At 38.0% G+C, this 24,762-nt stretch overlaps 1 protein-coding gene across 1 annotated transcript in view; it reads left to right on the forward strand.

Moving 5' to 3' along the window:
* Nucleotides 1-23,213, forward strand: part of WHSC1 (Wolf-Hirschhorn syndrome candidate 1) — a 60,438-nt gene extending 37,225 nt beyond the window's left edge. The window contains exons 9-21 of the mRNA XM_009702435.1: nt 10,611-10,742; nt 11,799-11,922; nt 12,944-13,144; nt 13,813-13,992; nt 15,022-15,178; nt 15,931-16,136; nt 16,577-16,680; nt 16,939-17,208; nt 17,304-17,420; nt 19,171-19,312; nt 20,006-20,112; nt 21,723-21,927; nt 22,830-23,213. Of these exons, the coding sequence (XP_009700737.1) occupies nt 10,611-10,742; nt 11,799-11,922; nt 12,944-13,144; nt 13,813-13,992; nt 15,022-15,178; nt 15,931-16,136; nt 16,577-16,680; nt 16,939-17,208; nt 17,304-17,420; nt 19,171-19,312; nt 20,006-20,112; nt 21,723-21,927; nt 22,830-23,098 (2,214 nt within the window). The 3' untranslated portion in view covers nt 23,099-23,213. The remainder of the gene's footprint in view (nt 1-10,610; nt 10,743-11,798; nt 11,923-12,943; nt 13,145-13,812; nt 13,993-15,021; nt 15,179-15,930; nt 16,137-16,576; nt 16,681-16,938; nt 17,209-17,303; nt 17,421-19,170; nt 19,313-20,005; nt 20,113-21,722; nt 21,928-22,829) is intronic.
* The last annotated feature ends 1,549 nt before the right edge of the window (nt 23,214-24,762 follow it).

Genomic DNA, 24,762 nt, shown 5'->3' on the forward strand with positions numbered 1-24,762 from the left:
AAAGAGTTAAAAAAATACAATCATGCAATGATGAAAGCCTTGCACAGCTAATTGAATAGGATGTAATTCTTCTCAACATTAAATGCATTTACTGATTAACTTTTATATTTCTGTGTTCACTATAGTACTTCTAAATGTTGGTTTAGATGCTGTCTTAACAAAGATAGAAAAAATTCTGCATATTCCACAAGCACATACACCTCCACAAGCAATACTAAGTGAATTCTGGCCTTTTTTTTTTTTTTTTCCCCTCCTTTCTTCCCCCTCCTCACACTATTTGTGGACAGCTGATTCCAGAATGGAACCTGGATATGAGTGTTACTTGTCAAGGACTGTTTCTAGCTGCACACCTCTTAAATGTCAGTCTGTTGCAACTAAGTTCTAGTAAAGATGTGTTCAGTAGGAAGGGTGTGCTCAGTTTTTTCTTGATTAAAAGATGCATCTCATTTGACATTTTAAAAAAACATTTTGGATGCTTTTTGTTTTTATTGGGGGTATTTTTTTAACGGTCTTTACTTGCAATATTATACAATTGGTCGAGGCCAAATTTTCAATTGATAAGTTACTTTGGGTATGTAGTTTACAGGGGAGAGAGACGGGGTGGGGGTGTGGACTTCTGCCTTAAGAGCAAACAAACATTTATAGGCCTGACATATCAGAGATTAAAAGGTAGACTTTCAGTCCCTTTAAAAAATGGGCTTTGAAGTTGTTTTAAGATGGATGGACAGAAGCAGTAAGGTATTTTTACATGAATAAATAAATTTCATACCTGCATTTATTCTTGAAACAAAATACTTAATTTTACTTCTAGGCACTTGACATCAGTAGTCATTTCCTCTAGTACTTCATGTGAAATATTTTGTTTAAAATCTAATTCTGAATGAGCAACTGGTAGGGCCAGATGTGAGAAAGATACTCAACACTTTGGAGCCTGCAAAAGCTCGGAGTAGTTTTTTACTGCCTATGTGAGACTTGGTAGAACTGTCCAAAAGCCCATGATATTTGTGAGAAGAGATACAGGCGGTGTGTTCTCGTTTCTTTTTTTTTACCTTGGCCCTCCACCCCCCAATAATGTAGTAGGTGCCAGTAGAGTGTAACCAGTATTTTTTTCATAAATAAAAAAGGCTTTACATTACTATTACTGCTGGATCATTGGCACACTTTGTGTGTTTGCATGAAACATACCTGCTTTAGCTTTTCAATCCGTTTTTGTGCTTATTGGCTGGCTTCATTAAATTGGATGGATTTGTTGACAGCAGATAAGGGTCACAGTATCCTGCAGAGGCTAGATACTAGCTCTGAACTCTGTCCGAGAAAATTTAATTTTTTCTAGGAGAAGACAAAGTAAAGAGTATGTAATACTCTAAATTCGTAGCTAGCCCGTCATTCATCATGTCCTCATGATGTATGAGCTGACCAGCAGATGGCAGTTTAAAGAAGCCTATGAAAGACTTTGAAGGTGTTGCTTTTATCCTAAGTTCTTCATACCTTCCCTAGAGGGAATTCTTTCTTGTTTCTGTAACATCCAGCATCAAAACAAGCTCAGTTGCTGGTTACAGCTACAACTCTTTACTTTTCCAAGGTCTAATAATGCAAGCCTTAAATTTTGCTCTTTTTCTGCATATTAAACAGCATATTTTTTTCTCATTATCGATTTGAGGTAGATTTGGTTTATCTGCATTTTTTTAATGGGTATTAGCATGTATACACAGTGGAGAAAACATACAGTTCTTAAGAGGTAAGGTATTTGATTGAGAAGGCAGTCCTGAGACATGTACAACTTGCAACTAAAAAAGTACATCAGCTCCATTTATCGACCCTGGAGTCTAGTTGTCTTACAGTATACAACTAGAATATTCTGGGCATGCTTACTGAAGGTGAAAATAGCTGTCTTTGAGATCCTAAGAACAGGAAGGAAGAAAGGAATTCCTGTTATTTTAAACAAACTACTGCCCTAAAGAAAAAGAAATAGTTGAAGCTAACCTTGCACATTGTTAAACAAAATCAGTGTGCTTCTAGCATTTCATTCCAGCTTCCTTCAAAGATAATTTTCTCTTCAAAACAGTACTTAAGGATAATTTAATATATAGTGCCACCTTAAATCTTCTGACTTAGCAGACAGTTGTTTCCTGTGTTTGCTTCTGTATACCTATAGATTTTTCTTTTTTTCTTTTTTTTTTTTTCCCCCCTCTTTCAAAGCACCAGCAAGTAGTCAGGGGTACATTTTTGTGGAACGCTGCAAGTAGTTGGACTTGTTTCTTGCTAAACCTCTGCTAAAGCTTCTAACAATTGAAATGACCTGCATTGCCCACCAGATCATACAGTTTTGTTACAATGCTTCTACTTTCACATGGAAAAAAGTTCTAGGCTTGACTCTTGTTCTTTGGCAGCACATTCTGTGTAGAAAATTAAGTTTCTTTATGTAATTATTCTCATCTTGTGTATTATTTAGGCTTCAGAGTGCAGAGAATCTGTTTACTGAATGTTTATATGATGTAGGTTTTTATTCCACATCCCCTACCAAAGTATCATGAGTATCTGTAGGCAATTTTATAATGTTTTAAAATGTTCTCATAGTTTTAATTAACTTTTCAGGCAAATTCAGAAATGCATAATATCCTTATCTGAAACGTCTAACTCCTGCTAATAATAAAAATGAAACTTGTCCCAGGCCGTCTTTTTTGCTATTATAGTACTGTGTACACTTGTGGCACCGCATACTTCAAGAATTTATCTAGTCTAGCAGTATGGGCCAAAATATCATTCTTCATTCAGTTCAGGAATTCTTATACTGAAATAAAGGAAATGTTAACTGTAACTCAATTGGCTCTGTCAGTTTTTCTGTCTCTGTGTGGGTGCACGATAGATTGTCTTTTGAATACAGTCTGATCTGTTGTTCATATGTTGCTTATTGACTTACTTATATATAAGTTTAAAAAAAAAAAAAAACAACCCTCTAGCCGCTGAGATTTTCTTAATAAGAAAAAAAAAATACAGTTGGGGTTTGTCCATGGAAAGACAAAAGAGTTTGCTTATCAGACCATGCATATTCCAAGCTTTCTAGAGAAAACTCTTAGCCAGACCAGACCAGTTCCTCCTGGAGGACTGGGGTATGGCAATCACTGCCTCTAAAGTCACGTCAGGAAGTCTGAGCTTGTAGCAGTGTCCTTCGTTTTAAGCAAACTGGAACTTAATGGCCAACAGCATTCAGAAGTCGTGGAAACATGCTTCTAAAATACTTATAAAAAGATGCAATGTGTCTGTTAAAGATAGCAGATGACCTGAGAGAGGATCCCACTTAAGCCAGTGAGTGTCTTAAGACAAATCTGAAAGAGCAGTAGGTCCCTCTTTGTGGACCCTTTCTTTACGGATCCTGCTGATCCTGCTCTGGAGATGACTTGCCTACCAAACAAAAAAGCAGAAGGAAATAATTTTCTGCCATTCTTTGTTTTCATTTTATATACCTATAGCTTTAAAATAAGTATACATAGTGGACTTTGTTTCCATTTCATGTTCTACAGCCAGGATTATAAAACAAGAGATGCTCGAGTGAAAACAAGGGGAAGTGGGAGGGTTAACTTTTTTAGTTCTGGAAAGATTTGCCCTTTAGTTGCCTTTATAGCTGATTAAGCACAACATGACAGAGGAACACTGTTGTCTTGAATATGACTAAGACCAAAGCTTGTATTCGTAATGCTTAAGAAGTGCTGTTAAGCAAGCATATATGAGTAATATAAGAAGTGTTTTGATAAGACTGAATGACTTAAAGTGAGTTTTCTGAGGAAGAATTTTTTTAAATTAAAATCGCACATTCGTAGCTAGAAAGGTCTGAAAAGGTGTGCAACTGGTGGAGTAGTAACTGTTGGAGACCATTCCAGTGGGGGCACCACAGATGCATAAATATTAGCAACTTTTTCATTCAAAATTTCCAAATTTGATTTGAACCTTCAAACACTGGGCAGGGCAAGCTTGACTGAATTGGATCTAGGAGAGCAGAAGTCCTAGTGAAGCTGATAAGCACAGAAGTGTGAATGTTGTTCACTTTGCAATTGCTAAGATGCGGTGAATAGTATTTGAAACTTGCTTCAGCTCCATGAGGCATGAGTTTTTGCATTAACAAATACGGGTGCTCTAGCCCTCTAGGACATCCTTTAGCCAGGAGGTATTTACAGGGAAGAAAAAAAGACACCACCACCACCACCTCCCCACTCCCTCAGGATAACAGTGAGCCATCAAAGATGCTTTTATAGATCATCTTTTAAAACTGAAGATTTAGTCCTAAGCCTGAAACAAAAAAGCATGTTCAATAGCCAGGTCAACAGCTGATTGAGGGCCAGTCTTGACAAGCAGAACAGTTGCATTTTGTGTTCTTACTATCATGACTTCTTAAATTCTTGGGCTGCAGATTGGATAAGTACAGCCATTTATTTTCAGACCTAGAATTTCTGAACCTCTTTTTCCTTGGAATTGCAGTATAATGGTTTTGCTGGTTCTGGTATTTACTGTTTGATTTTGGAACCATCTGAAAGAAAGTAGAAAATTTTAAATGGAAAAAGTTTTTTTTCCTCAAGTTGGTGAGTTGGAGCAAATGTCCACAGGAGTATTTCACTTCGTCCTCACCTGCTTCTTTGAAACACAGCATCATCTGAATTTTTAAATTCCAGGCTGTCCTTTCTTGTACCATGTATCAGTATGATTGGATGCCAACTGAGAATATGTCAGTACCTATCTTCTTTTTTTTTTTTTTGTAATAAGTGACATTTCAGCCATCCAGATGTGGAACTGACGATACCATTTGTGAAGTTCACCCACGTGATTCTAGAAATATGCGAGCTGAGTGCACATACCAGCTTGCATCCAACTTTTTTTTTTTTTTTTTTTTTTTTTTTAAAAAAAAAGAGGAAAGAGAAATTGGGTTGCACTCTTTGACGCAATTTTTTTTTTTTTTTTTTTTTTTTTTTTTTAAAAGCCAGAGGGAATGAAGAATTGGCTCGCATTTCTGCTGAGGTGTGTGGCTGAGACTGGAATCAGGTACCTGGTTGCAAAAAATGCTTAAAAACTTGTTGTAGCCTTGAACTCAACATTTAGATGTACTGGATGGTGTGAGAAATGTTTCCCAATATTAGTGCTTATCCTTTCAGCTTTGAACGCTTTCATTGCTGGTGCAGTGAATTATGCAGTTAACTGAAACTCAGCATTGCAGCTGAGGAAAGTCTTACAGTAGGAAAAACATTTGAGAAGTGATTTTGTACATAATACTTCTGTTAAATCATCTTCCCCCCCCGCTTAATCTTTTTAGAGGGCTTCTATCAAAAGGCAAAATTAAGAATATGAACATATAAACTCACAAAAGGCACATAGCTGACTCAATTTAATTCCTTTTAATACTCTAGTGTCTTAAGTCTTATTTTAAATGTACGGAGTTGCACACATGTCCTCCTCTTTTCTTAGCCTGTGCAGCAGCCTCCATCAAAAACAAATTCTTACTTACTCAGTGTAGCCATGATAAGGAAACTCCATTATCCCACAAACAGTCCTTGCATCTGTACGCACATTGTATATCCCTTTTGCACAAAATGGGAAGTAGTTCAGGAAGCAGTAAAAAAAAGTAAATTCATCTTTATATTTAGCAATTAAACAATTACCCAGTATTCAGTGGTGGTTGCTGGTGTAATCTGGCTTTATACGCCAAATATTGCAGTATGCAAAGCATCTTCATTCAGTTAAGAATTAATGCTGAAGATTGCTTTTATAAGCATTCTTATATAGTCTCTCTAAAAATAGGTCAATGTTTGTCTGAAAGAATCCATTAAACACTTCTTTTGGTTATTGTGAACAGGGAATTTTAGCATATAGTTCAAAAGGAAATTAAAAATACATCGGGGATACAAAGCCTTGATATGCTGATTCCTATACCGTTGTGGGTCTGAGTAACTTGCCAAAAAAAAGTTGTGTAAGATGTACGATCAAAATACCTTGAGATGAGTAGACTCAATTCTTAAACTAATGACACATTGCCACAGTTTGTGTCTTCTCACAGGTAAAAATATAATACTTAAACCCAAAGAATTTACAGAGATGCCAAAATTTTGTCCCAGTTTGACTCAGTAACAATTATTTTTCCAAAAATAAAGTTATAGAGAACTTGGAAAAAATGCGGTAATGTGTCCTTACGTGTTCCCTTTGAGTCTTACATGTCTAAGTAGTGAATAATGACTGATACACATGGGAAAGGAAGGATTGCCTTGGGAGCCTGACAGTAAATTTGTTGCTTCTGTGAGCAACCATATTCTGAATGTCACTGGTCCCTGAAGTAAGTTCTGGCTCAGCCCAAATGAAGAGCAAAGCTCATGATTTGCTTTTTAGGCCAGTTTTTTCCCTTTCTCTCACTTGTGTACGCAGATGCACAGTCTCCAGTAGAAAGAGTTGCATTTGATTTCTGAAATACCACCCAGTTGCTCAGTGTTCAGGCAGTGCAGCATGAAAGCCTCTACAGGCAAGTCCTCGCAAAATAACGTTCACCTTCATTAATTGAAGGAAATGGGAAGGAAAGCCTGACTGATGTGCAAAACGTAAAGTTTATTGGTACTTGCGATCATACTAACTTCAGCAGAAGAAAGGTGTCTTCCGTGTTGCAGCATTGAGTTCGGGTACGATTTCATTGCAGAAACTTGTCACTTGCTATAAATCTGAAGTGAACAGCCTTTCCTTTTTTCCCCTAATTTTACATTCTTAAAAATAGTATTTTGCCTTTATGAGAAATCAGAAATAACTCAAAATGTAAAACAGAATAAAATAGGAAACTGGCATTCGCTACAATTGCTAATTAACAGGTTTTGCTGCTAATCTAAATGTTGATTACTTTGAACCTTGGCCTGAATATCAGAAGAGTTAATTACATGCAATTTACTTTGCTAAGGAGATTATATTACAAAAGTAAGGACAAGACAAGCTCTGGCATGATCACGAGGAAAAGATTTACGTTTGTAAATTAACAATTAAAGACAAAAACCCTGAAAAAACTGCTGATTTTTATTGGATGCTGTGATTTGGGCACTTGTATGTAAACTATTAGACCTTCCGTTACGGAAAGTTATGTTAACAAACCACAAAAGTGTTATGTTTAATTTCAGAGGTGGCTGAGTTTCACGTTGGCATGAACCGATTTCCAGCGATCATCTTGTAAATCATCTTTAGTTAGAGACTATTTCAATCTAAAGGTATTTTTACTGTAAAACTCAACTGTGCCCTTGGTGAATCAGAACCTGTTAGTGCCACAAAACTATGTTTGGGGTCCAAACATAGTTTTCCCAACCACCCTGTGCTCTACCTGTCGTTAGGTTGTAAGTCCTCTCTGAGAAACGTTAGATGAAGATTGTCTCGACCTCTTCTACACAGGTCTCAGGGGATAGACGCTCGTTTTGCTTCCCTGATATTTCCATCAGCTATTCTGGAATGACTTCAGGAGCTGAGAGGTTGAATTCCAGCTCTCTTCTGGGGTTTCCCAAAAGATGGTTATATACAACAGGGGTTATTTGCAAAGGGAGATGGGTGGTAGAGGGTGTTTTGCCTTCTGCAAGATGCAAATAAGATGAGATTAGGGTCAAACTCTGAATTATTCTGAAGAAGTGCTTCCTTCTCTTATAACAAGGAATCTGCTAACCTCTCCCTTTATTAGTCCGCTAAATTAGCGAATATGAAAACTCTCAGACGATGTTGGAGTGGATGCGAGCTGTGCATGGGTTAGATGTAACGTGGCTGTTGGATGTGACGGCTAAAACTTTGGTTGTGGTAGCGGGGATCAAGAGATGCAGCCTGCATCAGGCGGTGTAGAAGTGTATCGCTGGGTTTCTTATGAATGTATTGATTCTCAGGAGTCGCCGCAGCCATGAGCAGGTATCCAGGCTTGTGTCTGTAGTGCAAAACTGGTGGTTAATAGAGCATTTGATTTGTGAAGTGTGTGAGGCTTCTGACAGCTGTAAAGGAAGAGATCTTGAAAGATACTCAGTCTGGTAGCCATACGGTTGATGAACTAAAGGTATTTTGTTCATGCTATGTGTGTTGGTATTCATGCTTGAAATACGGCATTAATCTATAGGCGGGTGTAAATTGCCAAGTTTTATCTTGAATGGGCTGATCGAATTTGGGTTTTGTGGTTGCATTTGTGATGTGGTTTGATTCTTGCCAGCACTGCTCCTTTTTGGCTCGGTAACCATTTAGTTTAAACGAAGGGCTGGTGCATTAATTCTGAGGCAGTAAAATCTCAGTTCTTTAGGAAAATGGCTGTCAACCTATGGTTCATAAATGCCTGGGATTTTGTGACCTATATCTAGGAGGTTTCTGAAAAACTGCCTTTTGTCAATAGGGTTACCTTTCCATATAGAGGTCCACATCCTTCATTTGAGCATTTTACAAGTTTATAAACCAAAGAAAAGCTAGGAAACCATTGCTTTGAAACAAACCTCAGTCTTCTTGTGACTGAATGTATTATTTGTCACGGGGTACGTTCTGTTTCTCTGCTCTGCCTTCAGAAGTAGTGAGCTGGGGGAAATGGAGTGCTTTCCTTGAGGGCAAGACTGCATAGCTTTTGCTGCCGGAAAGAAGACTTATCTTAACTCTTAAGGTGTGCTGCACAAATGGTTTTTCTCGGGATTTTAGGTGTACTTTGTGGCATGGGGAAACGATGGGATACAAGTGTAGTGTCAAATCAATGTAAGACTGCTTGTTTTGTTTACAACATGAGGAGTGCTTTTTTGTCTAAGTAGAAAAGAAATACAGCTCTAAGACCTTCCAGTTTGTTTTTTCCTTTTTTTCTTTTCTAAGCATGAGTAATTTTGGCTAGTTGAAACAGGAACATAATGAGGTACCAAAAACATTAAAGCAGTGCACTGCTTTTACTAATTAATGTTTCTGTGGGAATAGTTTAAACAGAAATAAGCACGTGTGTAAGTTTACTTAAACCATAAGGGAAAATGTTTGTGTGTTTTTGCCGAACTCCCACGCTACCTTTCTTTTTCTGCCCCTTCCCAGCAAGAACTGGCTGCTCCTGGCCATGCACTCAGGTTGCATTTGTAGTTTACTAGTTCACAGCTTCTTCCAGGGGACAGAGATTTCCTGGTGCCTGAACAAAGCAATGATTTTACGTGCAGTTTCTTTTAACCACTTCTAAAACGGTCAGGCAGAATCTCCAAATCACTCCAGTTGTAGAAATATTCATAGGTGAAGTGTAGGTACGAATCACTTTGATGGTATGCATTTGCACAGAGGAAATGCATTTATACCCTTGCAAGTCATCTAGAAAAAAACCCCAACCAACCAACCAACTGTCAATCTGATCCAATTTACAAATATTTTTAGACATGGAAAGTAATGTTAAATGGAGGAATGCAAGTTAGCTGGCAGCATCAGTGAGAAGTAATTGCTCAAAACCAGTGTTTCTAAGGGGATTTTATAAAGACTGATGCTAGGCGTGGTTCGGCTTTACATTTTTCTCTCTGATTTCAAAATAAGTAACTTCTAATAAAGTTGTACATTACATAGAAATTGGCTGATAGGGAGGTTGCACGTAGCTGTCTCCATTACTTGGTAAGCTGGGCCATTTTTAATAAAATGTGTCTTTACTATAGCAAAATATGAGAACATATGTCTGAAGACAGAAAGCAAGTTCTTCATATAAAGTGAGGTGTGTGCATCCTGACAAAGGGCTCTTGGCAAAATGAGTACCACGACAATTTACAGTGGCTTTCAGTGCTGTATTGAAAAGACTTAGGGAGATCCTTACACAGCAGAAGAGAAGCGGTGAAGAAGAGTAGCACGTTGGTTTGCTTTGGGTATTGTACTTATGAGACTTGTAATGGGCTATTGCCTCCAGTTCTCATGACTGATTTTTCAACAACCTTTTTAAAGTACGGATAAGGTTTAGAGAAAACCCACCAAAATGCTGTTGATGCTGGAAGAAGTTCTGTAGGGAGAAAATCAGAGGGCTTACCAAAAAAGGATTGATTCCTTCCACAGGAGGAAAACGTCTGGTTCCAAAGGACTTCTAGTATAGCTGAAATACCTGGAGAAAGCATCACTAAATCATTGTTGGCTATAATGTTCCTTAAACATATTCAGAGATCCACTTTTTTCTTTCTTCCTCTCTTCTATATACTATTCCCATTTTCTTGGAGAATATTTGGGTCAGATACTTGCATGTGCAGCTTGAAGTTTACCAGCTTTCTTTCTAAAATTAACTGGTACTCTCTCATAAAAGATTTTTCAATCTTTAATCAAGGAATTTGAAGATATCCCTGTGTTACTGGCTAGGCACTCCTAGCTAACTGCATTACAGTACTGAGTATAAATAAAATGCCACATTACAAAGTTTTGGTGTTTTGTTTTGCCTGCTGTTGAGTTGGTGAGGATGATTGTTATATAGGCTTTCTGATGAGACTTCCACAAATGCATTCGCTGGTTTTAATCGAGATTTTTTAAGATGGGGGAAACAAAACCGAAGGAGTGTGCCTAAATCTGCTAGTCTGAATTGCAGTTTGCTTCCTTCAGTTGATATTCTGTACAAAATTGACCATACGTGACTGCTTTCTCTAACATGTATGTTTAATCTTCAGATCTCCGATGGCCAAGGAGATGAGCGGTCAGAGTCTCCCTATGAAAGTGCTGATGAAACTCAGACTGAAGTGTCTATATCATCCAAAAAATCTGAGCGAGGAGCAGGAACAAAAAAAGAATATGTGTGTCAGGTGAGAGATGTTAGCTGGGGCAGCGAGCCATGTTTTCTGAGGTTTTCTAGGAAAGGTCTTTTTAAATATGAAAATGACAATTTTAGGCCAGAAACAGGTTTATCGTGGGTCTGAGATGTCTGTTAGTGATGAGGGTGCCATGCCAGTAAATGGAATTCTTCGTTCCTGATTATTTTTTTTCTTGACCTCCAATAACTGACTTAGCCTTTCTGCTTGAGTTTCCAGATCTCTAAGATAAGCATAATTTGTACCTCAGCATAAGTGCGTGAGTGTTGCCAGGTAACTAGTTAAATGATTGAGAAGAGCTGCTCGCTTATCTGTTAATAAAGAGGAGAAAGTAAAACCCGGTGGATTCTGTGCTTCTGCGTGCAGCAGAGGTTGCAGTGATGCATTGGTAGCAGCGTGCGTGTGGCATGCTAATTGAAAGCAAAAAGCTTTCTCAAACTATGCCAGAAGAGTTCTTAGATTATGAAATGATAACACAATACAAATGGAGAGATCAAATTTATTTCCACAAGACTGGGCAAGCAGTTGTGTTTCCATTTCTTGTACATAGTGATGATGAGGTTATATCTATCTTTAAATGTTGGCTAATCCCTTAAATTCTGCCAGCATTGTTGTTCGGTTCATGTTTAGTTATGCATGTGTCATTGCTAACCACTCAGACATAGAAGTGTCATTGTGCCACCTAGATTAATTTCCTTTTGCCAAGGGAAAGGAAAATAAGGATGCTTTTTAACCCTACTCAGATGCATCAGTGTGCTCAGGGAAAATTTCTTAAAGCTTTTTTTTCTTTTCCCTTTTTCTGTCAGATTGTATTTACTCATGAACCATGGTTCCATGAGTGATATTTCTAGCAGTTTAATGACTATTAGCTGTTTTGACTGGAAGCCAGGACATGTGATGATGCTTGTAAAATTATCTTTCACTTGTTAAATTTGATTTCAACAATGGGGAAAGAGATTTTGAGGAGCAATATATGAAAAGAAATAAAGAAAACAGTTTTTTCCACATATGAACTTTTCTTTAACATTCAATGCCTTTGTGTTGTAAAAGCTGTGTGAAAAAACAGGTGATCTCCTACTGTGTGAAGGACTTTGCTATCGAGCTTTTCATGTAAGCTGCCTTGGGCTCTCTGGAAGACCAGCAGGAAAATTCATTTGTAGTGAATGTACATCAGGCAAGTTTGTCCCTTTCTATTAATAAAAAAAAAAGTTGTAGTTTTCCCATACGTTGTTCTAGGAAATCCTCCTGGACAGAGTATGTATCTTTGGAGAAACCATATTTATCCTTTGGTGCCTGACAGGGTGGGAGTTCCTACAGTACCATTAAGTGTGCCATGTTTTAGAAAGCTCACTCTGTTTTCAGTGAGAACTTTCTTGCAACTTGGCTGATTTAGTCTGAATTCCATTGCCTTAATAACTGCAGAATATTTGCTCTCTGAGTACAGTTACAGATTAGATTTAAAGTCTGTCACAAAGACTTAAGAAACTGTAGGAAAAAAGCAGCAAGGGAAACATTTTAAGTCCTTTTTCAGTCCTTTGTGTGTCTATATCAATCTTTTGCTTTCCTATTAAAAGACTACCTTACTGCTATTAATTTTATTTGCTTTTAATCCTTTAATAACTGCTTGGAAGTTCTTAATCTCAAAACTTTATGTAAAATATTTGCGTTCTTGCTCATAAGCTCATTTCAGTACATGCAGTAAACCTTGGTTCAAAATAAAGCTGTTCCAAGCGGTCCAGAGAGAAGATCAGAGGATACCTGTCTTTGATTTGTGGACCTACTTCAAATTTCATAAGATCACAAACAACCCATCATCCTATTTCATTGCTTTAAAAAAAACTAAAAAAAATTCATAGTCATCCTGGCATACTGAGGCTTATGATTAAGAACATAAAAGCAGATCGGTGAGGCTTTGGGTGTTGTTGTGTACACTTTAACTGCAATGGGTTTGCATTGTAACTTTATTTTATCTGTATCTGAGCAGATTAGTATTTAACACTGAAGAGTTAAATAACGCTAAAAGTAAATAGATTGCTGCATCAAATAATAGAAATTGATTTGAGTTTGTTTAAAAAAAAAAACACACAACAAAAACAACTCTCCCATGCATAACAAAAACTCACAACAGAAGCATTTTGAATTCATGTGTTTGGATGAAAAATTAGTTACATTATTTTTATTGCTTTTGCCACTAGGTGTGCATACCTGTTTTGTATGTAAAGAGAGAAAGGCAGATGTGAAACGCTGTGTTGTATCCCACTGTGGAAAATTCTACCATGAAGCTTGTGTGAAAAAATTTCATCTTACTGTGTTTGAGAACAGGGGGTTTCGATGTCCTCTCCACAGCTGCCTAAGTTGTCATGTTAGTAACCCCTCACATCCACGAATTTCAAAAGGTAGCTTCATTTTACGTTTTTATGACTGATGAATTAAGTCTGTTTATGGTATGTTAAGGTAAGGGGTCTGTCCATTTAATAGCTGCTAGCTGCAACTTTTCAGGCATGCATGGACTATTGATTCATTCAAAATTTTTAAAACAATAATAATTGAGTAATTTTTAGCCAACATTAGTATTTCCCTTGTTTTTGTTCTTTTTTTAAGTAGCTTTCCACTGTCTATAGTTAACCATGTTTTCTTCTCAAGAGAGAATGAAATCTGGAATGCATATATGATGAGGAGAGACAGGCTGAGCAGAGCGAGGGCAAGACCTGTGAATGTATAAATCCTGCAGCAAGGCTCACTGAACGTGGAGACATTTGATTCTGTGCATATTTTTAGCTTTGGGCAACATCTGTAGACAAAATTGCATGACCGAGGAAAGCTTATCTATCCTGGTGTGCATAGTTAAAGCCTTCACATTTAAATAGTGCTTTAAACTCAGTGTAGGTTCTTTAAAAACCTTTGTTAATTCAGTATTGTTGCTAAATGCAAATATGCAGACATTGAAAACATAATTGATATATTTTTGTATATATAGGCTACCTCAGGCAGTACTACCGTTTTTTAGCTCAAATTATAAATCAGTTTTGTTGAAAAATAACATGGCAGTGTTCTGCTTTGCTAGGAAAGATGATGCGTTGTGTTCGCTGTCCTGTTGCATACCATGCTGGAGACGTTTGCATTGCTGCGGGATGTGCAGTCATCGCTTCCAACAACATTGTTTGTACGAATCATTTCACTGCCATGAAAGGAAAAAGTCATCATGCGCATGTCAATGTGAGCTGGTGCTTTGTGTGTTCAAAAGGTAAACTAATGTAAAACTCTTTCATAAATGCAGCATCAAAACATTTTATTCTTCAATTTAAATTTAATTTTACTTATCTGTTTATAGAAAATTATTAGAAATGTGGCATATTAAGTTAGGCTCCATTAGGTATTGAAGTAACTTCAGGTTGCTTGTGCTGCGTCAAGTTTTCGAGTATCCTTTTTTTGCAGATATAATTTATTAAAGAATGTTTTTACTTGGACTTTGTCCAGCAACAGGAAGCCTGATTTAATTCTTTACCAAAGAGACATAATGAGAAGTATTTCTGTATTCTTTCCCCTGTGTTCAATGTACTGAAGCTTTTTGTGTTTCTTTATTGCTAGTACATAATATTACAACATAAATATTTTAAGAGTTGCTTTTAGTTTAGCAGCAGACAGCAAATTGAATCAGTATTAGTTGTTGCTGGGAGTGCCACTAATTAAGGGTGTTTTGTTTTATGTTGTACAATAAATTTATTTCTTATTGAGAGCCACAAAATGCATAGTGCTGATTAAACAGTAGCAGTGAAAGTTTACCTGATTTGTTAACAAATTATCATGCAGCATAGCAGCTTTTAAGCTGCAGCTAACTTTCCACTTGATAATTCATGGAACAAACTAACAACCTCATTCCCTCTCCCCCCAGGGAAAAAATCATAAGAGAAATCTGGTCTTGTCAAAATCTTCTATACAGTGAAATATTAATATATATTAAACTATGTTCAATATATTTTAGTCATTAAAGTAAAACAAAAATATTGCAATTTGTGGTGCATTATTCTGGCTTTTTTATTGCTAGCTTGCTTGTTATTTTGTATGTATTAATAATCGGAGTCTGCCAGGCATTTGAATCAGTAAGGATCTTTTGTTTTTTGTACAAAACTAAATGATACGTATTTGTTACAGGCCAGCATGTTTTAACCATTTATTTTCTAACTGAACCTAGCACATGTGTGTCGCACTGCTTTGAACTTGGTTGGAATGCAAAACTTTCATTTTTGCCTTGATGTTTTTTTTCTCTCTGAAGGAGGAAGCTTGTTGTGCTGCGAGTCGTGCCCTGCCGCCTTTCACCCAGACTGTTTAAACATTGAAATGCCAGATGGGAGCTGGTACTGCAATGACTGCAGGGCGGGGAAGAAGCTCCATTTCCAGGACATTATTTGGGTTAAACTGGGAAATTACAGGTCTGATGAATGGATTTATTTTGTTTTACAGTACTGGCATGTTTAATTAAGGATCATAGAGTTGGTTGCTTCTGTAGGCCAGCCTTGCTGCCCATGATTTCTCATTCCTCTGTGAACTAGGGACCCCGTCTCGTTGCAAGCTTCAAGTTCAAAGATTTGTATCTTCACTGTTGCTCTGGGCCAAGGCATTACCCGTCCAGGACTCCTTGTAGTTTTCTGACATCTGCTTCCAGTATATGAGCCTTCAACCCCTTTTGTTTCAGAGATCTCTTCAAATAATTAAGCTGGTATAGCTTGTAATTGGCTAAATTACTACCTTGCAGGCTGGGAGATAAGTCACTCAGGTTGTCAGTGTTTTACATTTCATTGAGATTTGAGTGAGACAGAGGTGGGTGGGATTTATCCTAGAAAGCATTAATAGCTATTATCAGCTCTGTCTTGATCTTTGACAATTACAGTGATTGCAGGCCTTGCTAAAGATGACATTTTTGCTAACCAGATGCAAGGAGCTTTATGTGTATGCTTCTCTTGCAGGTGGGCAAAAGCCTCACAGATTTGAGTGTCAGGCTTTACTTTTCTCGTCCTGTCTTCTCTCCTTGCCTAGTGAGCGGGGGGAGGAAAGGATTTTAAAACCACTGGGATCTTGGAAATAATAATCAGTTACTGCTGTTTAGGGTGATTTTGTTAAACTATCTCTTGCAGAAAGAGCTTGACTAAAATACTGTATTTTTTTATTTGTACTTCTGTGCTAGATGGTGGCCTGCAGAAGTTTGCCATCCGAAAAACGTTCCCCCAAATATCCAGAAAATGAAGCATGAAATCGGAGAATTTCCTGTGTTTTTCTTTGGTTCTAAGGATTACTATTGGACGCACCAAGCACGAGTGTTCCCTTATATGGAGGGAGACAGAGGGAGTAGATACCAGGGGATCAAAGGAATTGGAAAAGTCTTCAAAAATGGTACATAGCTAAAATAATCTTGTGATATGTGCGCATTACTTTCTTTGCACATAGCCTTAGGTCTGGTTTTGTACATTTGTTTTACAATATTGAATTGAAAAAATTGTTTTCGTGTCCTGGGCAACCGTCACTATTACTAACTTTGAATGAAAGCGTTATTTTCATGGCTTGTAAAAGACTATCATCTAACTGGAATTATTTCTGATGGTTTTTACTTTCCAGAAAGGAAATGATGAGTGTAACTGGGAGACAGAAAGAGTAGAATTGATACATCTCTTAAGAGCATTAACACTCTAGAAGTATTGTTTGCAAGAAAATTGAATGATGGGACTAGGAAGTAAAAGATGATTCTTTGCTTAACACATGTGGGAATGAGCAAGTCAACTTGAGGGGTGTAATTGTCTTTCTAGCATTTCTGTTGATACAACAATCTTTTTCAGCTTTGCAAGAAGCTGAAGCTCGATTTCGAGAAATAAAGCTGCAGCGAGAAGCCAAAGAAACCCAAGAAAGTGAACGTAAACCTCCACCGTACAAGCATATTAAGGTAAAGTTTGAGGAAACTACACTGGATACTCAAAAGATCTAAGGCAGCACTGGAGAGGAAGAGCCGAGTGGTGAGATGGGAAGGAGATGTTGTGGTGATGTGCTGGTAATTGTGCTTTTACAGTCATGAGATGATGAAATTTTGCTTCCATTGGAACATCTGGTGTGGCAAAACCAAATTAGTAACCACTGTAATAACTCTTAGAATAAGTTCAAATGTTTTAAGGTGATGTTTGAACTATTTTAATGTATTATTCAGGTGAATAAACCTTGTGGTAAAGTCCAGATATATACTGCTGACATTTCTGAGATTCCCAAGTGCAACTGCAAACCCACAGATGAAAACCCTTGTGGCTTTGATTCTGAGTGCCTAAATCGGATGCTGATGTACGAATGCCATCCACAAGTTTGTCCAGCGGGAGAACGGTGCCAAAACCAGTGCTTCACAAAACGTCAATACCCTGAGACAAAGATCATCAAAACCGATGGGAAAGGGTGGGGTCTGGTCGCTAAGAGGGACATTAAAAAGGTATGAATCATTCTTGCCTAGCAAAGAATTGGTGACTTGTGGTGGTGTTTGTGGGTTTGGTATATACTTTACTAGTGATACTTGGTATCTTTCAGGGAGAGTTTGTGAATGAGTATGTTGGTGAGCTGATCGATGAAGAGGAGTGTATGGCAAGAATCAAATATGCACATGAAAATGACATTACCCACTTCTATATGCTTACTATTGATAAGGTAGAGTATTTTACATTTTTTTCCGTTGTTTGATTTTAACATTATTTCGATCTCTTTTCCTTCTGTAGGTCACCTTGGTAGGGCACTGTGCTACCTTTGATGTTCCCCAGTTCATATGTTCGCAATGTTGTATCTTCTGTGCCCGCTTGCTCCATTCTATGTATATATATATAGAATGCATCTCATTAGTTCTGAGTAATGTAATAAAGTATATATTAAGGTCTCTAAATTGTGCTTTGTTGCTTGAAAACAAGTACAGCAAAAGTATTTATCTGCCTAGTCTTAAAAGGAAGTATGAAGTTTTGGGAAATTGTAATAATACAGTTGAAAGAATTACTGTTAGCAATACTTTTACTAAAATTTCAACAGCAAGAAAAATTGTCACTTGAGAGGAGTGTGGACAAAGTTGTGAGGCTGTGTCCTGTATTGGGCATTTAATCTTTTTTGCAACTATCTGTCCCTTTGTTTATAGCAAAAATAGGCTTGTGCTTTTGTAGAAACTGTTTTCTGAAAGCACTATCTGCATTAATAGCCAGCTAGCACTCCACAGATTGATTCTGCAGCAAATTAATCCAGCATCTGTGGTTCTCTGTGCACACTTCTGAGTATTTTGTTCCTGAGAAGGGGAAGAAAGTGGAAAACCTGGACAGTAGCAGGTATTGATTATATATATTATACTGCTTCAGTCTCCAAACAGCTACTTAGGAGAAAAACAACAGTTGGCTGTCAGTCCTGCATATTTTTTGAGTCCTTATCACCTTTCTTTTGCCCAAGACTCTCCTGCTCTTTATTTCCACAGCTACTGTTTTCGTTAGTCCTCTAACTGAGGAGTTCCTGTACAGGAGTTATCACCTAAGAATGATGAAACGATGTTTCTCTGAACACTCAAGTTTCTCACCCCTCTGCTAAACTGACTTACAACGTCAGTGCGTTAGATATCTGAACTGAACATGTATTTGACTCTTGCTGTAGTTAATAAACACTCATTGTGGTTCTGTCTTGCAAAAATGCCCGTGCTGTTATGAGGCTGAGCTGCACACGCAGTTAAGAGTAGCTGGATGTATGTGCACGTAGTCATGACAATCATGCGTGTGCATTATTAAAATGAGTTAGAAGGAAACTATAATAATATTTCATAAATAAGCAAAGCTTTCTTAAGCAGCTCTGCAAAGAAACACAGTTCTGGCTATTTCAAGACTTTATTTGCTTTTTTTATTGTCTGGTATGTTTGGTGGAGACAAAAATTAAAAGGCGATTGTGTGCAGGGATGGGATTTTTTTTTTAGTTTACCAAGAGCTCACTGTTGTTTAAACTAGACTGATTTGGGGAAGGAGAGCTGGTGAGAAACTGGTAATCTCTGCAAGTAATCATGCAGTGACTTGGTAAATACCATAAAGCACAGTATTTGTAAATGCACTGAGTTTGAGTTTTGAGGTTTTCTGGAGGTAGAGGGTTCTTTAACATGACCACCACAGTGCTCACAAGAACACTTATCCTGCCATGTGGCTGCGATGGGTTCTGGGAAAATGTGAGCTAGAGCATGAGTATTGCTTTGGGAGTGTCACATTCCAGGCCACCTGGGACACTACAGTTTTCAATACAACAGTACCATCAGTCTGCTTGTATGTTTCCAGGTAGCAACACCATGTCTGTTTTCAATGCAACTACTGAAATAATTTATGGAATTTTATTTATTTTTGTGAGAGGGGGAGAAAAAAAACATTCATTCTGTTGCTGGTTCAATCTCCAGGACCGTATTATTGATGCTGGCCCCAAAGGAAACTATTCTCGGTTTATGAATCACAGCTGCCAACCAAATTGTGAAACTCTAAAATGGACAGTAAATGGAGACACTCGTGTCGGCCTGTTTGCTGTGTGCGATATTCCTGCAGGTATATCAGCTTACGTTGGTTTCGGTTTAATTCCCTAAGTTAAACCTTTGGCGCAGTTATGAGTGAGACAGTCATGGTTTAACTGATTCAGTGCAAATATTTTTGTAGAGAACTCAGCACATGGAAGAGATGCTTTGTGGTCTGCCTTTTACTTGAATGTTTCTTAATAGTGAGTCCCACGGCTGCTTTTTGTTGCTTGCTTCCAAGGGAACACCAAAGAGCCCCCAGTTAGTATCTTTGCATTCACTTCATGTTGTAGAGCATAGTTTTTGAGATCTCAGACAGTCCTTCTGCATCTTTTCAAGTGAAGGTAGTAAATTTAAGGAGCGGATGTAGGTGACTGTTCAAAGTACGTATGTTCTGGTTTGTGTACAAACATGCACATGCACACATACTTCTATCTATCTATACCTATATCTAGCTGTATAGATACATAGATATATATAATGTGTGTGTGTAGACCAGATGCATTTATTTTAAAATGTTATTGCATAAGACGTCACGCTGTACTAGCATCTAGTTATCGTCAGCGCTTATGAGCAGTTAAAGAGGAGGAAAATCCTATGATAATAGATCAGCAAGCAAATACAAACCCAGACGACAGATAATGAAATTTGTCTTTGTTTGTAATAATTTTGATAGACTTCGTTACCTTGTCCTTCATAATGAAAGAGGATGTCTTATCTCACTCAGGGACAGAGCTGACTTTTAATTACAACCTTGACTGTCTGGGCAATGAAAAAACAGTCTGTAAATGTGGTGCCCCAAACTGCAGTGGATTTCTTGGAGACAGACCAAAGGCAAGTAATATATCAAGAGATTTTGATGGTGTCTTGTTTAGTAGCCTTGGTTTTTCTTTTGGGGTATGCATCAGTGGACGAGTTTTATGTTATAATAAGGGTTAATGCTCCTTGAACAGATGCTAGCTGTCCTATGAGGAAAAATCTTACTGTTTCCCTTGCTGGGAAGATGGAAACATTCTTTTACCAACCATAACCTTGGTGCTAAAGAATACGTTTTTATGCTGTAATAGTACCGCAGGCAATACTGGTTTGGGGACCACCCTAAGATATTTTCTCCCACTTTCTCCTATGAAAAATTAATTACTTTGGGTCCTGAATAAGAAATATTGCTAGCTACCGGCACTAGCTTCTGGAATCAAAAGCATATTAAAAAAGGGGTTGCAGAAGGAATAATCTTCCTAGTCCCATTTGAAGTATGGGGAGGGGAAGGGTTTTAGGAGCTAGGAACTGACTAAGACTGAGCCTAACTACATTCAGTGAGATTATTCTGACATTGCAGTTTATATTTCCCCCACCTAAACCTTAAAATATGATTGTTTTGTTAAGATTTGTTAAAAAAAATTCAGTTGAACTGAAGAATAAAAAATGTGAGTGTTGAGTGAGGGAAAAAATGATACCAAATTACATCAAGAAATGACCTGTATGATTCATGTCGGGTTAATTTAAGACCTGTAATTCAGCAGAGGGTGGCGGGGCTTCCTGAAGGGCTGGCATAGGAGTGCGAGGGAAGGCACAAGTACGTTCCCAAGAGAACATCACTTGTGGATGTAGAAAGGCTTGCACCTTCATGTGGTCCTTCACACTGCTCAGTGTCAGGCACTTCAGAGGGTAGACTTAAAATCTCCAGAATTCACATAGCTGGTTTTTGTTAAGGGATAGGCTTAAGTGAGGTTTCATGTAGGCTTGTGGTCAGTTTACACAGACAGCCATGAAGAAATGAAATGTTACAGTTCAGTTTTGCAGGGCTGTCTGCGTTGGTAGATAGAATGGGCTAATTTTAAAGAAAGTAGGTACTGATTGCTGGGGTGAGGGGGAGGGAATGATGGTAGGGATGTTGAGAAAACGTCCGGAATGTATGAAGGACAGTTGAAATACAAGCAGCAGAATTTCAGACTGGAATAGGGATAAGGTTTGGTACATTCTTTCTAGCATTATGGGCACAGCTACAGTTCCTGAAATTCTGCTGTCCGTTCCTCAAAGAGAAGTGGAGACTGGTTTTAGTAATTCCAGCATGAGTATACACAACTGGAAGAGAAAAACGGATATTGAAGTGATTGGTGGTGCAAGAACAAAATGGGAGTAAATTAGCCGCAAGTAGATTAGACTGGAAATTGGAAGACCTTTTTTCAGTTATAAGAAAGTGGAAGAGCTTTCCAGTAGGAAGGAATTGTAGGGACAAGGTCTGGTTTCAGGATGACTTTTCACAAGGGTCAGTGCGGTGTTTTTGTCAACACGGATAGGTGCGGTGAGGCACTGGACAGGCCTGCACCGAGTCAAATTTTTGCATCTGTGCACGGTCTGCCAGGCATGCCAACAGTTTTGCTAGGATGTGTCGTATTTTTCCTTTGCAAAACTGGAATTTACAGATTTGCATCTTACTCTTTTAGAATTCTTCCACTAATGCCTCAGAAGAAAAAGGCAAAAAGACCAAAAAGAGAACACGGAGACGCAGAATGAAAAATGAAGGGAAGAAAGAATCCGAAGATGATTGTTTCCGTTGTGGTGATGGAGGCCAGCTGGTATTGTGCGACAGGAAATCTTGTACTAAAGCTTATCATCTCTCCTGTCTTGGTTTGGTGAAACGTCCTTTTGGTGAGTCGGCTTGCCTCTTAAACTTACATAAATAAATAACCTATGCAGGTACCTCATTTATTGCACTGAAACCTTGACAAGAGCATCACCTTGAAAACATTGGTTTTGTATAGTGAGAACTTCGTTCATGCATCATGTAGGAGCTCTTCCTCAGTATGGAAACTAAACGATGGCCTTCCTCCTCCCTCTCTGGCCAAATGAGCCTTTTGTTTTACAAATGTAGGTAATTGTAGGAGCACTGTGGCCCTGTCACAGAAAAGTTGATTGTATCTAAGAAATGCATGAAGCCAGTTGAGTTCAAACCAAAAAAACAGCAAAAGCATCTGGAACAAGGCGAGCAGGAAAATGTTAAGGGCGACAAACATCAGGTAGCAGTTCTAGATACCACAGGAGCTATCTAGTTCCAGTCAGCCGTGTCAGGTGGGATATGAAGAAGTGAAGCAGGCCAAGCCTCTTATCCCTGAAACCAGTAAAACAATGACTGGTAAAATATGATGAGGCAAAAGAGCATCTGTAGGTAAAGCACACCAGCCATCCCTGAGCAAAACTTGCAACAAACAGGTGAGTGTTGTAACGGTAGGCAGCAGTTGACTGGATGTTTGGATACTCAACCAGCCTGCAAGTTCTGTAAAATGCTATTGGATAAAGCTTGAATAATTTCTTCTAGCTGGAGTTGACTGCTGTATTGAAATGAGAAGATGGCAAGTCTGCTACATACTGCTGTTAGTTGAGCTTTGGAAGTATGATGTAGCATTTTGATTTTTGAGATTAGCCCCAGTAGTTGCTGTCTCATCTTGCTTTGTCGGGAAAGTCATGCATTGTACAGCTGCTAAAACGTAAAACTTTACAAGACCATGTCACGTTTTACACCCTACTAATGTGCTCTTTGGTTTTGATTGCAGGAAAGTGGGAGTGTCCTTGGCACCACTGTGATGTTTGTGGCAAACCTTCTGTTTCTTTCTGCCACTTCTGCCCAAATTCTTTCTGCAAGGAACACCAAGACGGGACAGTACTAAATTCTATGTTGAATGGACAGTTATGCTGCTCTGAACATGTTCTCGGGGTGGATTCTGTTGAAACTCAGAAGACTGAGAAACCCCGCAAAAAACTGAACAAGTTGAAGCCTAAGAGAAAGCAGAGGAACAGATGGATGAGAGCTGAATGCAAATAGTCATGGACTGCAGTTTCTACTGCCAACACTATCTTGTAGATAAGTTGTGAATATGACCAGGGAAGGACACAATTTTACATATATTCTGTAAAGGTTACATTGGGGGGGGGGGGGAATTTTTGTTTTGTTTTGTTTTGTTTTTATAAATCCACTGAGCCAACCACAGCAGTCTTCTGCTGCTTCTGCACTGATAACGAACTGCATAGTTCAGAAAATTTCAGGACAAACCAAACTTATTACTCAGCATTACAGTTACACTTGAATTGTTACGAATGTAAAAGGTTCCCTCCAAAATACTTTCCGATTGGAGGTAGGTTAAAATCAAACCAGGTAGACGTAAACATAGGTTTTTGAGATAGTATTTGTCAACCAACAGATGTTTAAATAGTATATCCTTGAAAGAAGTTATTAGCTCTCAAGTCCTTTTAAGTAAGAAATGGCTTGGTCTGTGGTCCCAATGAGATTTGCTTGCTTTGTGTGTTTTTGAGCAAGTGCTTGAATGCCATTCATGATTCAGGTGCGTATCTCGCTATAACCACACACATAACAATTTGTTTGTGCTCTTATAAAATAGCTCTCCAATGATTCTTAAACAAACATGTTTTTAAATATCCTTCCACTGAGAAATGTAGTGCGTGGTGGGAAAGGCACACCCTATACCAGAGAAGGGAAATCTTACAACATAAGAGATTTTTTTCTATACTGTTTTTTCCTGTATTTCATTCCAGCGAAACAGAAGTGAATTGATCTTGCAGGGCTGTACAAGTCTGGATTTAAAGGGATATTGTCTTGCAATCGAGGCCCAATACTCTAGGATTTTTGTGTCCTAATAAAGATAAAACTTATAACACCTATTCTTTGAAAAAAAATTACTTTAATTTTTCTTTCCTTAATGTCGAGTAAAATGCAGAGGCAAACATTTCTTTGGAATGCTTGGAGTCCAAGCAGTACAGCTTTGTGATAATGCAAAAAATGCCCAACAAGGAACAAAAAAAACCCCCATGAATGAAACAGAAAGTGAAACTTGACTTAAGTGTGAAAACTAAATTCAAATCAGCTAATTAAAAGTGAAACAGATTTTTGAGGAAGCATGTAAGGAGCAATTTAAATGTGCAGTTTAGCCTGACTCTGTTCCTTTTGATAAAGTTTGTATAAAACTGGCTACTTGACTTGGCAGACTGAGATTATTCTTTACTTTTTTAGGAGCTCTGCTCTCGACTATCTTATCACCACTGTGTTGTGTCAGCAAAGCTGTTTTGAATTCTTTGCTCCTGTTAGGTTCTCACACTTGCAGTGAGATAAATTTACAAGATTTAGTATTGATGGAAAGAATATTAGAACTAGGAAAAAACGGTAAAGAAAAATGTCTTTACCTGTTTTCTTCCCAGTGCATGTCATTGGTGTGTGATTAGGCAGTGTTACAAGTAAATTTTGACTTGTGCCATTGTTATCTAGCCTATGTATGTGAACACAATGTGCGCCTTCATGTCCATTTAGTAATTTGTGTATGTTCTAGCTTAGTTTGCCTTTAATAGTTCAGAAACTGTGTAGCCCTTTTGAAAATGAAGCCTTGCTGTATCATGAAAGTGTATGTTTTTTTCCAAAGTATTTCTTCAGGATTTGATTGCAGATTTAGTTTTTGGAATTATCAAAATCCCCATTCG

This window comes from Cariama cristata, unplaced genomic scaffold, assembly GCF_000690535.1.
Source record: "Cariama cristata isolate BGI_N322 unplaced genomic scaffold, ASM69053v1 scaffold8896, whole genome shotgun sequence".
Taxonomy (NCBI): Eukaryota; Metazoa; Chordata; class Aves; order Cariamiformes; family Cariamidae; genus Cariama; species Cariama cristata.